Consider the following 15593-nt stretch of genomic DNA (forward strand, 5'->3'; position numbering starts at 1 on the left):
GCCAATGCATGGTCAAGATACCGTCAGAAAGTTGCTCTTTGCAATAGGATAGATCCTTACACTTTAACAAAGAAGGATTTTTCCTATGATTGGGAAAATTATCCATCCCTTGAGCTCCCAGACATCTCAAACTACCTGGTGCTGCAGACATCATTCTACATGGACAAACCGATGAAAACCTGAAGAGCATCGAGGCGTACAACTTTTCATGTATGGCTGGGTTAAAGATCTGGGGATCAAGACACTACAAGATAAATCCTGTATCATTTTTGCCCGGGTAAGTCGGACTTTTAGTACGCGTCTTTGTGATGGTTGCTAGGACGCTACAAGTTTTAGAATCGGGTAATAAACAAACCACAGCCGCTCGATTCTCAATCCTCCCTGCTCTTCTCTTCCAGGTAAATCATTCACAAAGATCCACAGAAACCCCTATAAAGACCTGGGTATTGGTGAAACAGGACAGAGGAGTTATCACGGCTCACTGTAACTGCATGGCCGGGGAAGCAGTTTCGTGCTGTTAACTCGTGAGCTCTGCTTTCGTGTTTACGTGGATCGTCTCGATTATCTTATCTCTCTAGTTCAGTGCAGGAGCCCAATCTACATCATCGTCCTTGTGAAGATTACTAGGATATCCTAATAAATAAAGTGAAAACATATATGTGTTAGTTTACAATATAGCGACCACGATCAAACAGGAAACAAAAACACATCGGAGGTCTTGCGCATCTCCTGAACTTCAAAACATCATGAAATAACGGAAAATGGCGAGAAGAGTCATTTGCGAATCCAAACGAAATAAATCTGAGGAATTGACAAAGCTTTCACGAAGTGATCACTGAAAACTTGAGTGTTCTTTCACTCAGCTTCCTTCCATTGCAGCAAAAGGTTCAAAAGCCACCTCTCTCATCATCTTTTGCTCTTTCACCCTTTATCACTTCACAGTGAACCCAGAAGAAACTTATCAGTTTTATGGTTTGTTCGAGTCGAGCAGCCCCAAACAACGCAAACGTAGGGCATTTTAATGACTAGTAAAGCGCCCCAGAGATAGTAACGCTTTGTGAACAGTGAGCTTAGCTGACCACCACTTCACGTCTTGCATATCTAATAAGGCGGATGTGATGCTGGATGCAACCCACCTATAAGTATCAAGTTAGAGGTCATTACTTTGAGATATAAATCACATGAGTCAGTTTCTTTTATAAAGCTTATACACCACACATGCCCATGTGGAAATGCATGATTTAAAAAAAAAAAAAAAAAAAAGATATATATTTATCAGTTTAGAACCATGTTGGAAAAGTGAAGGAGTACAGACTTGATAACTTGGACTTCAGCCAATAAGCACTGCGAGAAGGTCTATGGCAAGAGCGGTCAAGCATAGAGGAGTAGAGAGAATAGGAGAAGCTGAACTCTTAATTGACGAATAGAAACACCAAGAGTATTAGAGTGTAAATTGATGGCATGACCATATGCTGGGTGGTGTAGTGGTTAGCGCCGTCACCTCACAGCAAGAAGGTCCGGGTTCGAGCCCCGTGGCCGGCGAGGGCCTTTCTGTGCGGAGTTTGCATGTTCTCCCCGTGTCCGCGTGGGTTTCCTCCGGGTGCTCCGGTTTCCCCCACAGTCCAAAGACATGCAGGTTAGGCTAACTGGTGACTCTAAATTGACCGTAGGTGTGAATGTGAGTGTGAATGGTTGTCTGTGTCTATGTGTCAGCCCTGTGATGACCTGGCGACTTGTCCAGGGTGAACCCCGCCTTTCGCCCGTAGTCAGCTGGGATAGGCTCCAGCTTGCATGCGACCCTGTAGAACAGGATAAAGCGGCTAGAGATAATGAGATGAGATGAGATCCAATTCAATGCGCAAGGAAAAATGAGCTTGATGATAAAAATAACAAAACGACAAAATGCTCGTGTTCTACCAAAATGTTGTTTTGTCCAATCGGGAGGGAAAAATCAAAACACACTAATAATTTTATCACATCTGTATGAAGCCTGTATTCAGCCCAGTAGGTGTATATTAATATATACCGGTTAGACTAAGAGGACGAAAGGAAGACTCCTTGTACTGGTCAGACACGCTGTTGAAACTTTCCCCTTCCTCCCGAGTGCTCTGATTCACAAGATCACCTGTCAATCAAAGAACAAAGAACACAGTCTTACTAAAGCAATAGTGGAGTAATCATTCTCTCATAGGCTCAACACAGCAGAATCAACAAATTGAACAAGTGTGTACCTTGAAACACAGCCTTATTAGAGAGACCCAGCGCTGGTGTACTGGCTCCTTCTGGTAGACCTACAACATCCTGAAATAAGGGGAAATGAATGATACACAACTGTGCACTTTTCAGGCGGTCGTTGTCATAAACTGAACTCGTCTGTATCCGTGTCCGAAATCGCTCACTCGTTCACTACTACCTACTCACTATATAGGGAATTACTATATAGAGGACTATATAGTGAGCTCATTGGTAAAATGAAAAAAACGCTTTCGGACACTACTCCATCGCACTGGTATTTACGTCATTACTGTCACACAATTAAAAGGTGCCAGATCAGCCAGCTGGTGGGTTTTCAAAATAATAAATACATGCATGTATTTTTGTGATAAATACATACAATACTGAGCGCATTTCCCACATTAATCAATACAATGTACCTGAATCTTTCAGTTATTTTAAATCAAGGCTGAATACTTTCTTATTTGCCGCTGCCTTTTATTAAATCACATTTGAGACTTTTAATTTGATTTCTTTCAGCGTGACCGCAATGCATGATGGGATATATTGCTTGGTTAATGACCACCATTAAAAATAGTACACTACTTTTCGTAATGCATTGTGGGATACTTTGAGTGCACTATATAGGGTGCAATAATCCTCACTATCATTTCAGACAGCACTACAAAATGGCATCCACACTATATAGTGCCCTATATAGTGAGTAGGGAGTGATTTCAGACACAGGACAAGCCTAGAACATCCTGTTATAATGTAAATACACTGTACTGATCTTTGTTTCTGTATATGAAAAAACTAGATAGAACTCGACGCCAACGGCGTCGATGGGGATGCCTCCGTCTGGTAGACTACACGCCTTATTAAGTTGTGATTTGGGGATGGACATTTGACCTCTCAGTAATCTTGACCTGTGACATTTTAATCTCAAAATCTAATCAGTTCATGTTTGTCCCAAAGCGCACAAATGGTGAAAGTTTGGTGAAATCCCTTTCATTTGCCTTGGAGATATTGTGTTCACAAGGTTTTCGGACTGACATTTGACCTCACAGTGACCTTGACCTTAGACCTCTTGATCTCAAAATCTAATCAGTTCATGTTTGTCCCAAAGTGCACAAATGGTGAACATTTGGTGAAATTCCTTTCATTAGTCTTTGAGATATGGTGTTCACAAAGTTTGGGGATGGACATTTGACCTCACAGTAATCTTGACCTGTGACCTTTTAACCTTAAAATCTAAAATCAGTTCATGTTTGTCCCCAAATGCACAAATGGTGAAAGTTTGGTAAAATTCCTTTCATTTGCCTTGGAGATATTGTGTTCACAAAGTTTTCGGACAGACATTTGACCTCACAGTGACCTTGACCTTAGACCTTTTAACCTCAAAATCTAATCAGTTCATGTTTGTCCCAAAGCGCACAAATGGTGAAAGTTTGGTGAAATTCCTTTCATTAGCCTTTGGAATATCGTGTTCACAAGATTTCGGGACGGACGCACGGACGGACGGACACACGGACAGACGGTCAACCCGAAAACATAATGCCTCCTGCACCTTAAGGTGGCGGAGGCATAAAAATAGGTACCCTATGGGTACATGTGGCTATTGCTTATAAATAAAATTTTCTTCTGATACCATGTCTATACAGTAAATATCGCATATATACACACACACACACGTTATCAATTATATTCACTTCATCTCTTGTGAGCATCACCAAGCTGTAAGCAGCATCAGGGCTTGTAGTATTTTGGTTACTGTGTTTTGTTCAAAATACAGTGCTGTGAACTAGATCTATTTTCAAAATAGTAAGAAAGCACTTGTTCATGAATTGTCTTCGAAGCATTATTTAGGATTAATGAGCAGATTTTGTTTCACAAATGTAGCATAAAAACTAAAATAAAAAATTACATTTAAAAATTAAAAGCGAACAGCAAAAGTTTGATATCGGTTTCTCAATATATATATGCCAAAATGCTCGGGGGGGGAACACCTTTCATTTGACCTTTCAGAAGGACCAAACAAAAGCTGTGATAATCAAAAGGTCAGTTTTCTTAAAATAAACACCACTCACTTGATATCGAATCAGTGGCCTTGGCGAACCACGAGGTGAATTTTGTTTATCTTTTTATCTGCCAATTATCTTCCGATACTACAAAGTCATAAGATTTCTCTTATTTCATTTCTGGTTCTGATTGGTTCCAAAGTTTATCAAGAAGTAGAACAGGTAATCGAACTTGATCAGGATAAGTGCTGATTGGCTATGAAGTTTCGCTACTGTTACCCTCATTCTTACATCACGAAGATATAGTGGCTTCGCCACTCGCTCTTGTGTACCTTTGATAACACGAGATCAACTGTTTGTATCGTGAGATCACGATTCGCTGTTCTGGTGATTGTAATGTTTATGTGTATGCGCAGTGCGCTATTGTTACACTCATTCTTACAACACAATGACATCGTGGCTACTGCCTCGCTTCGCCTCTATGAGGCAGTAGCCACAATAAAATCTCATCTCATTATCTCTAGCTGCTTTATCCTGTTCTACAGGGTAGCCACAATAAAATAAAAAATAAAAATTATATCAGCTGCATAGTTTTAAAGACAACACCAGAAAGCTGTATATTAAAGGAGTATTATTAGGGGAAAGTGTATACAACACAAAGGATCCATGTGATGTAACTATACTTCAGAGAACAGTAAAATTTTGAAGACGTACATGCGAAGCCAAAAGTTTCTCCAGAGAAATGCCCACGATGTTAGCAAAGTTCTCCACAAAGTTACGTGGAGCCTTGAACACACGCAGCACTTTTTCATCTGCTCCAGAGACAAACTGGAATCGTCCCAACATGGTCAGGCACTGCAAGTCGTAGCCGTGGATCTGAGGCCTGGAGATCTCATGCCAGGTGACCTGCATACACCGAGAGCACAAGTGGTGTCAGGAGGGCATGCTATTAAACATCAGCCTGAGTGAGTAATTCCAAATGATGTTCCTGTCTCCATTTCTCATCGCCATTTACTGTATCTCTAAGATTTAAACAAGATAACATATAAACAAACAAGATCCGAGTCTAAGAATAATTGTTGAATTCATCACTTTAAAAAAGTGCATTAAAAATGATGTAAAAACATGAGTTGATACTTTTGATATTTGTATCGAACGTCTACAATCAGATTTATTTAACAAAGAATAGGAGGAACACTAAAAAGGCATATCAGACGCTCGCTGGCCGTGCTGTGAAAATTGTGCATGCAGACGCTCATCTAAGTTTCCAAATCTGTCATTGCTTAACTCTTGAATATTTTCTATCATGAATACTATCATTAAAAAACTTGTAATTTCTGCCTTCCAAAGAGATTTATCTCGTTAAGATCTGTTCAGTACTTTGGGAGTAACGGCAGACTGAAGTTGGGCCATCCTTAAAAAAAAAATCAGTTTCCTGTCCACAGGGTGAGCAAAAAAATTTTCAGTCGGGAGGGAGGGATTTTTTTTATTATATATATATGGATAAGAAATCGCAATGCTGTGTTTGCTTTTTCTTTCAGTACTTTTTTTATTACAAAAGCAGACACATTTCATAAAATGACAGTTTAATCAACTGAAACTTGTACTTTTAAATGCCAACTGCAACATTTGCAAAACTTTTACAAAGGTACTTAAAATGTCCGACACACGGACTTTTTGTAGTTCTAAATCGACCGTTAGGCCTAGTTCGGATGAAATTACACTATTAAAATGATCCCTGAATGATTTGTTTTTCTGAATCTTTACTATTTTGTTGTTCGCTAGAATACCATTTTGCGATTTCACACTTGCGCAAATGTTTGAAAACTCCGGATCTGCTTCCTTCATGGTGGCTGCCATTTTTTTGTGCCGCACGGCGCATGCGCAGAGCTGATTCAGTTCTATATTCTGCGCGGAATGCAGGGCTTTCCACAAGCGCTGGCTGCCGGCCATACAGCCGACTACACAATTAAATCCAGCCGGCTACTTTAATGACTATTATTTTTGCAGCCCACAGGCTCTAAATATTAATTTTCGATTTTAATAAAATTAAATGTTTATCTAACGGACTGATAATAATGTCAAACTGAACTGCACTCATTTAAGTTGTGATTCACGCTGTTTGTACCGATAATAACCACAAATTCCCCGCCGACTTCGTTGATCAAGGGCGAGTAACTCATCCGCGGCCCCGACATGCGGTGTGTGCGCACGCACTCGGCGGAGGCAGTAGTGTGTCGGGGCTGTCGGAGGGAACAGAAGCAGAGATAACGCTTATTTTGTCTCTGGTAAACCAGTCTTCTCTCGTTCAGTTACGTGCTGGCATCAAAAGACACTGTTGGTTGTAAATGAAACCAAACTGAGTGGTTGGAGTGTATTTTCATGCACAAATGGAGAAATGTTGGCTGAGTGTTTAATTGTGTAGCCCCACTGCAGACCGTTGTCGTTCTTAATTCATAGCATGCTTAGCTGCGTGAATGTGTCATGCACCGAAAATAAGAGATTTACAAGCCAGGAACGCCTCATGATGCAATACGCAAGAAAAGAAAGAAGATTTACTGCCATTTTACTTTGTATTTGAGTAAAGTGAATAAATAAATGGTCTGTGGAAAATACATTTAATCCTGGGAACTGCGTGCACAGTAGTTTATTTTGTGTTTACTCCCCCCCGGCTGGCTACTTATTTGTCATGGCTGGCTAGTATGAGCCTTAGTGGAAAGCCCTGGGAATGCGTAAATGTCAAGTTCGATTTTAGATTTACGAACCCGAAAAAAATGTCGAAAAACCAGCGTCAAAAAAAAAAAAAAATTTCAACCACACAAACGGCACTCACTCGGCCGGTGGACCGGAAACAGAACATTTTTTAATAATGGCCTTGGTACAACAGAGTGCACTCTGATCGCGGGACGTCAGGAAACTGCCGGTGCTTTTTGAGTCACAGGTAAGCAGTCAGGTTCTCTCTCTTCTGATCGGTTTCCGACTGGATTACTCGTGAATATCAAAACAGATAACTTTTATAGGGATGTTCTCTCACTCTCACCATTTCTGATGAAGTATTCAGCAAAATTTTCTGTCAGCTAGTTTTGATGTTCTGCTTCACGGGAGACTTTGAAGTGAGTTTTCATAGCTTTACCTACTTATTTTTTCAAATCAAACTGATTCCTGTAAATAAATAACTATTTTACAATATCAGTGTAGCTGCTTTGATGAAAAATATTGAGATCTTAGTGGTCGGAATGATATTTTTTTAAAAAACGGAAGTCAGAAATGCGAGTGTCAATTTCAATTCAGTTAAATGTTATTGTAAATGTGAAGCTCACACAGTTTTTTCGAGTTTAGCCTTGAAAGCTGTGAATATTAATTGAAATAATCATTTATAGTCTTTCATATAAACACTAGTAGGCCTTACATAGAAATACAAAGGCCTACAGAGCACAAAGAGGGTATTAGAAATACTTTAATTACTTTTTTATTTTGATAGAGAACAGTAGATGTAATTGACATTCAATGCTTATTTATGCATATTTTATAATTAACACTGATTGGAGTGACTTTGACTCCAAATTTGGCAAACCATGTCTTCATGGAGCTGTGCACAGGCACACTGTCATGCTGGAACAGGTTTAAGGCTGTTGGTTAAGGCAGTATTGTAGTTGAGTCACTAAACAGAGTCTGAGTCCAGTCTCGAGTCTCCAGTGTTCAAGTCCAAGTCAAGTCCAAGCCATTAAAGAAAACTGAGTCGAGTCTGAGCACAAGACTCCAACTGATTTGAACCGCACTCCAACCACACCATTGGCTGTTGCTGCCTTTATGTGAAACAGTCTCCGTTACTGTGTTAGACTAGCATTACTGCTTGACTGCCCCATTTTAGTCAACAGGCAACAGATGAAAAGCTTGTTCCTCGCTCAACAAGCCCCGCCCACTATCAACAGGGCAAATAACATGAGAGAGGGTTAACACTAGCTAGTTCATCGCTCAGCAAGCAAGCCCTGCTATCAACAGAGCAATGAACACAGCGTGTCCCTTCCTTCTCTGGGTGTCCAAAAAAAAAAAGTCGAAGTCCCTCTCACAACAGAATCTGGTCTTCCCAGGAAGTGTCCCGTCTCAGTACTAACCAGCTCTTTAAGGCATATGGGTGCGGCGCCGATGTCCATTTCAACAGCCCTCAGCCTCTCGCCTATACAGTTCAGGTTACAGTGGGGGTCTTGTTCTATGGTAACCCTGAGAGTTTGGCTTCCCCACTCGCATCTGTATTGCAGCGCGTCTTGCCACATGGTAGTAAGTACCATTTTTATGATGGTCTTTGGTATGAACCGACCGTGAGTAGAACTCACGATCATCTGATCGAGAGGCGGACACGCTAACCACTAGGCCAACTCGCGGTCTTCTCTGGGTGGAGTCTTGCCAAATGTCGATTGAAGTTCGAGGTTGTCCCCGTCGTCTCCTCGATAGTTCTTCTACATATGGAACACATAGCAGCGCATTTTTTCCCACTGCACCAGAGGTCTGTATAAACAAAGTGGACAATCCCAGGGGCTTCTCTCCAGGCATTTTAGCACCACTAATGTTAGTTTGTTCCTGAACATGACGTATGAACAGGTGAATGTGCATTCTCTTGCACAAAATTAGTATAAAAATTAAGGTAGATATAAATATCTTATGCAAAATTATTGTGGCATGTTACAAAAAAAAAAATCAAGAAAAAAATCCAAGTCCTCATCTCCAATTTCTGAGTCTGACTGCAGTTAATGCACGAGTCTGATTCCAAGTCAACAGTGCTCAAGTCCAAGTCGAGTCATGAGTCCTTAAAATTAGGACACGAGTCGGATTTGAGTCTGAGTCCTGAACTCGAGTACTACAAGCCTGTACTATCGTATACAAAGACATTGTGTGCTTCCAACTTTGTGGCAACAGTTTGGGAAAGAAATCACATGACTGTGATGTAGGTTGTGTCTGTATGGTGTGTAAATTTGCATTGGAATATAAAAAGTTCTGAAACCTGTGAGCAGTCTTTCCTTCTCCATGGTGCGAAGACTCTAGTAGTCTGGTCTGAGCCCACGCTGAGGAGAAATTCTCCCTCTGGATCCCAGCTCAAGTCCTGCACTGCATTAAAGTGGCCAGACACCACGACTGCAGGACTCCATTCTACCTGCACACAACACACACACACACAATACCAACTCAGACAGTGGACTCAAACACACCGTTTAACTCCAGTTTTTCTTGGGTGTTTAATATCTGGGTGCTTTCACACCTATTGGTCTGTTGGCCAATTCTGAATCGGTGCGAATTTGATTTTAGTTCATTTACGGTTTGGTTTCATTTCACACTGCAGATAATTAAACTAACCAAAAAGCAAAATAAGAGAGCACAGTGCTAGCACTAAATTAATTATTTCAGTAATGATAATTATATAAACGTATTTATTTTTTTCGCGGTCCGGTTTCCATCAAATCCTGCGCTCTGACTGGCGAGCAGGTCAGTATCCTACGATATGGACCCCAGTTATGGACCTCTGGCGACTCGCTCGTTCACAACAACAGCAAACATAGTAGAATTTGTCAACATTCAATTTGTCATAGTAGAATTTGTCAAAATCTTTTTATTAGATTTATTTATAAGATTTTTATCAAAAATCTTATAAGTTCTTTGCCAGCATTTCTCAGCATAATAGCCTTAATTTTACATCATGGATAGTGATAACGACAGTGTTCACAGTGAAAGCGAGTTTTACTACCCTGAGGAAGAAGAAATAAAATAAAACATTTCAGGAGAAAGTTAAAAACCTGTAACTTGCTAACGTCGAGCAAAAACACGGCTGAATCCTGAGTGACTCAATTTTGTATAAATAGGGGACTACATACAGTAGCTGGCAAAATGTTTTTTTTTCCTGCCATGCAAGTGCACTTGTATACCGAGGAGGAAGCCATTTGCATTACAGCCGTGAATGAGGATTCAAAATGGCGGCTCGGCTCGGTTTTCCCTTTCAGGCGCTCTCATTTTCTGTTAGAATTTGGTAAAGAAAAAAATAAATATATTATTTACCAGCTTAAGGTCGGTCCGTATGGTGAAATACCGTGACCTCAGCCTTGAATACTGACCTCGGCCCAGAGGGCCTCGCTCAGTACTTTCAAGACCTCAGTCACGGTATTTCACAATACGGACCTCCCAGCTGGTAAATAACATATATATTTTTGTATGTAATGTATCAAGTGTTTATTTTCTCTTTTTGTTCATCGGTCCAAATCTCCAACTCACATTGCGTTCCTGCAGCAGGACAGCTCTGTCTTTTGGCTCAGTTTACAACACGCACTGAATCAAAATCCGAATCAGAGCAAATCTGACCACTTTGGCTTGTGTGCTACTTGTTTTGATTTTGTTTTACATTGCACATAATTAAACAAACAAAAGAAAATGCTGGCTGAGGAACGTGTATGGCTGAAAACATCAGAAATGTGGCAAGAGAAAATGGTAAGCCAGTCTTTGCCAAGCACATGCAGAATCACAGAGCAATCTGTTTTTCTCGTCTCCTTAAACAAACCACACTAAAGTGGAGAATGCTGCAAGGATCAATGCTGAGTCCTTTGTGTACTGGGTACTAACTCTTTAGAGAGTAAAATCAAGCGAACTCTGATTTTACTCTGCTAGAATAATGCCCTCTGCTAGAATAATGCCCTCTTAATGAAGATTTAGGATTAATGGATGAGATTTGGGACTCACCTGCTTGCTCAGATCTCTTTGCCAGAGGTGCAGCGCTCCGTGGAAGGCATGAGCCAGAATCTTAGAACCATCGGGACCCATCTGACAGCCAAAGAAGCCTAGCGTGTTTCCTCCGACCTCTCCAACACGCACCTGGAGACATGGTCAAACAACAGGTGGTGAGCTTTAAAAGGTCCACAACTCACAAAGGATGTCATGTTATTTTTGGAAAGTCTGAACATTCTGTCTGGGATGTAACTCGCATCTCTAACAGGCAGCGTGCCAGTCACTTTGAAGTCCTTTTTCCTTGACTGGTCAGAAAGTCAATAAACAGTACAATCCTTTCAGCCTCCATCATGTCAAGAGGTGTCTTACAAGTAAGGATGAGTGCCACAGAGTGTTCACATTGGGGAAGATTTCTCATTCATCTCATTATCTCTAGCCGCTTTATCCTGTTCTACAGGGTCGCAGGCAAGCTGGAGCCTATCCCAGCTGACTACGGGCGAAAGGCGGGGTACACCCTGAACAAGTCGCCAGGTCATCACAGGGCTGACACATAGACACAGACAACCATTCACACTCACATTCACACCTACGCTCAATTTAGAGTCACCAGTTAACCTAACCTGCATGTCTTTGGACTGTGGGGGAAACCGGAGCACCTGGAGGAAACCCACACGGACATGGGGAGAACATGCAAACTCCACACAGAAAGGCCCTCGCCGGCCACGGGGCTCGAACCCGGACCTTCTTGCTCTGAGGCGACAGCGCTAACCACTACACCACCGTGCTGCCCGGGAAGATTTATATTATATTAAATAAATAAATAAAAATAAATAAACCCCCACACACAAGCTTGTCTCAATTCTCCATCACAGAAAATCATCTCAAGAGTCTGCCAATTTATTCCCATCTGTGGCCAATTAAGGAGGCAGAAAGCCTTTCCACAGTGCAATCTGTGTGCCAATAAATGGTAGTGTGTGCACAGTGAATGAATCTCATTGCCCCTCGCAAATCCACTAGTTACAGAGGCCACTATTAACCAGCCGTGGATCTTGGCCAATCTGAGCAGACGTCTACAGCTGTGCTCCATCTTAGTTTCGCCATCTATTATCAAAGACTACAAAGTGCACAATCCGAATAAATCAAACCGACAGGCCAAAGCACAAATTATGCAAAGCTGAGGCTGTTAAGGGAGTGAGGGGGTAAAAAAAAAAACCAACTGTTAATGCATCAGATGAACAGTCACTATGCAGCATGTCACATTAAAACAAATGAAGAACTCAAACCAAGAAGTGTGATTCGAAAACACAGTCTCAGTTGTACGTTCAGTGAATTAGAACGTACCGTAGGCTCCTTTGAGGTAGCAAGGCTATAAATATCACTGTCCGGTATTGTACTGTAAACCAAAAAGAAGTGTGTCCTCTCTATCTGTCCGGTGTCTAACACACTTAATAACTGGAGGAATGGAGGAAGCTAGCCGTGCTACAAAGCAGCACTAACAACATATAAAACAAACTTGGTTGTGATCATGGCATCAAGGTTAACATGGCTCCATTAATGCAGAGTGACAGACTTGCATTTAAGAATTTCAGACAGAAGAAAGGAGCAGGGATAAAAGACAAATTACATAATTGAGTTAAATTCTGCAATTTCTTCTGGGAGTTATTTCAATGCCACGTGCAACGGCTCAGAGTGTATTCAGTCTGTACACTGTTTAAATGAGTCGGCTTCTGACCTTGTCGATGTGACAGGACTGTTTTACATTTATTCATTTGATACAGATTTTTATGCAAAGCGCCTTACAACTCATTGGAGCACATGAAGGAGTCTTGCTCAAGAGGCCAACAGTGGGAGCTTGGTGATGCTGGAATTTAAAGCAGGTACGCAGAGCCATGGCCTCACTTTCGTTTATAAACGCCTTGAGACCTCAGGAATGGCACAGGAATAGTTTTAAGCATTAACAATAAATCTAACATAGTAATTTTTACGATTGAAGTGATTCATATAGGTAGTGGTCTGAGCGAATGACCTTGACGTCCGTAACGTCACAGCAGGAAGTCTATCGGTCTCGTCGCCATTTCTGCTATACTAAAACACAGAGCTGACTGCAACTCCGATCCTCCATTTTGAGCTAATTTATCGCCATGCCATGTAGATGTGTTGCTGGTGGGTGCAGCAACACGACAGAAGCTGGATTTATGTTGCATTCATGGCCCAAGAATGTTCAAACTGCAAAGATTTGGACGCGTTTTGCAGCAAGTTCATGGGCACATTGGGCGCCTACGAAGTAGTCTCTCCTCTGCTCTGCACATTTTACTGAAGACTCATACGAGACCTCTGATCCGTTGAGGAGCGTTGGCTATAAGCCCGTATTGAAAGAGGGTACAGTATCAACAATTAAAGAAAAAGAAAACTACAAGAAAATGAAAAGTACTTATTTTATTTTTTTTAAAGGAAAGTGAGTTCAGTTGCACCAGTCTTCCCGGAGTGAGCCGAGGGTTGCTGCTAAAACCCGGGATGGAACGGGACAGGACATGTCGCTTGGGCAGTGACCTCCCCGCGGTTGTTGCTAAAACCAGTGATGTCCCATTCTGTCCCGGGTTTTAGTAATTGCCTGAGCTGAGTAGTAATGGCGGAATACACAGTATGAAGAAAACAGTGAATGAGTGGAGCAGCCGTCTTATTTCTAAACTGGATATCGCTGCCAACTCGCCCTTACATGAAAGAAGTGAATGAACGGAGAACTGAACGAACAACTGAAAATCAGATTGTCCCAAAAACAATCGGCCTTCAAGAAGCGAGAACACAGACGGGTAAGCGCCGACTCTCATTTGGATAAAAAAAACAAACAAACAACAACAAAAAAAACCCACTTGTTTACCTGCATTTAGATTGATACATGTAACTTGTGGGCGGCACGGTGGTGTAGTGGTTAGTGCTGTCGCCTCACAGCAAGAAGGTCTGGGTTCGAGCCCCGTGGCCGGCGAGGGCCTTTCTGTGTGGAGTTTGCATGTTCTCCCCGTGTCCGCGTGGGTTTCCTCCGGGTGCTCCGGTTTCCCCCACAGTCCAAAGACATGCAGGTTAGGTTAACTGGTGACTCTAAATTGAGCGTAGGTGTGAATGTGAATGGTTGTCTGTGTCTATGTGTCAGCCCTGTGATGACCTGGCGACTTGTCCAGGGTGTACCCCGCCTTTCGCCCGTAGTCAGCTGGGATAGGCTCCAGCTTGCCTGCGACCCTGTAGAAGGATAAAGCGGCTAGAGATAATGAGATGAGATGAGAATGCGATTGTCTCAGTTCATCTGATTATTTAATTAGCCTTTTATGTTTTATCAGTGAAAATGCATGCATGTACATGTATGTTGCATAAGTTATAACACCTATCCTGTTTTAATGAGAGTCAACCCACAATCAATGAAGTCAAATCAGTCTTAGTTGAGCAAGTCGGTAACGGTATTTCTTACTTTCACCATAAAGTTTTATTTATATGATTTTGGTCTATAGTTGTAAAAGGCCTCGGCCTTAAAACCGGTTACCGCTGTGACGTCACGCACTCAGGGCTGGCTGGCTCAGTGGGGCAGCTCCAATGCCAACTTTGCGGTTGATTTTAACTCTCAAAAATATATATAATTTTTTATTCCCATTTATGCAGCATACGAGAGTCAAGGATGGAGATACTATCCACTCAGAAATCTATTTAAAAATAAAGGTTCTGCATATCTCCTTTAAACTCGCAACCTTCAGTAGGCCAAAATATAACCAACAAGCCACTCTAGTCTTTTGTGATTTTTTTTTTCAGTCAACTGTTCTAGCAGCATACGCACAGAAAGCGGTATGGTATCACCATGGCATCATCATGGCTGTATTTGGGTCTTGGAGGTAACCTGAGGAATTGGCTTATGATGATCAGCATTGGTTGCCAGCATACTCAGTATGACATTAAAAAAAATTATCGTAGAGAGTAAAATATTGTTTAATAAATTGCGCAAATCACAGGTCATCTACTGGATTGGCAAATATTTGGGTACACAGTTGCCTTTTTTTTTTTTTTTTTTAATGTCTTAACAATTCATTGTCTACCCTTAAGCTTCCATTATAAGTGGAAAGGGTTCTAAAAGGGTTCTTTATCCTTTTTTTTTTAGTACATCAAAATGTGTTGATATTTCATGGAAATTTCATGAAAATCTTAAACTTGGTCACAACTCGGAACACCTGTACACCTGCTCATTCATGCGATTATTCAGTTAGCCAATCGTGTGGCACCAGTGCAATGCATAAAATCACGCAGATACAGACAAGATCAACTGTATCCCCCCCGCTCTCGCTTATATCAGAACACAAGCAATCGAAGGAATAGGACACTTATTATGAATATTGACTTCAACAAATAATTAATCCTGAAACAAGTAGGTAAAGAGCAGTGTCTCTCACCAGGGATTTCAAATAGCATCCTGGTAAACTGTCATTTTGAAATAGCATTTTGCTTCTTGAACTGGTGTCAAAATCCACCCTATATGTTTCATAAATACATTCAGTCGGTAAACAGGAAGTCGATGTGCGACAGACCTGAAAACGGTATACACGGTACAGAAGCCCAAGCTGAAGCTCAGTACCAAATATCAAGCAGTTGTGATTTGTAGTTGCTGAGAAAAATTTT

The 15593-nt window shown here is 41.4% G+C and overlaps 1 protein-coding gene across 2 annotated transcripts in view; it reads right to left on the reverse strand.

Moving 5' to 3' along the window:
• The window catches only part of elp2 (elongator acetyltransferase complex subunit 2), a 98075-nt gene that overhangs the window by 31382 nt on the left and 51100 nt on the right, over window positions 1–15593 (reverse strand). For both annotated transcript variants that reach the window (XM_060942778.1, XM_060942779.1), the window contains exons 11-15: window positions 10956–11087; window positions 9235–9384; window positions 4950–5141; window positions 2232–2301; window positions 2027–2125 (exon numbers count right to left, since the gene is read on the reverse strand). In XM_060942778.1, coding sequence (XP_060798761.1) covers window positions 2027–2125; window positions 2232–2301; window positions 4950–5141; window positions 9235–9384; window positions 10956–11087 — 643 coding nt within the window. The remainder of the gene's footprint in view (window positions 1–2026; window positions 2126–2231; window positions 2302–4949; window positions 5142–9234; window positions 9385–10955; window positions 11088–15593) is intronic.

The sequence above is a fragment of the Neoarius graeffei genome, chromosome 16 (assembly GCF_027579695.1).
Source record: "Neoarius graeffei isolate fNeoGra1 chromosome 16, fNeoGra1.pri, whole genome shotgun sequence".
NCBI lineage: Eukaryota > Metazoa > Chordata > Actinopteri > Siluriformes > Ariidae > Neoarius > Neoarius graeffei.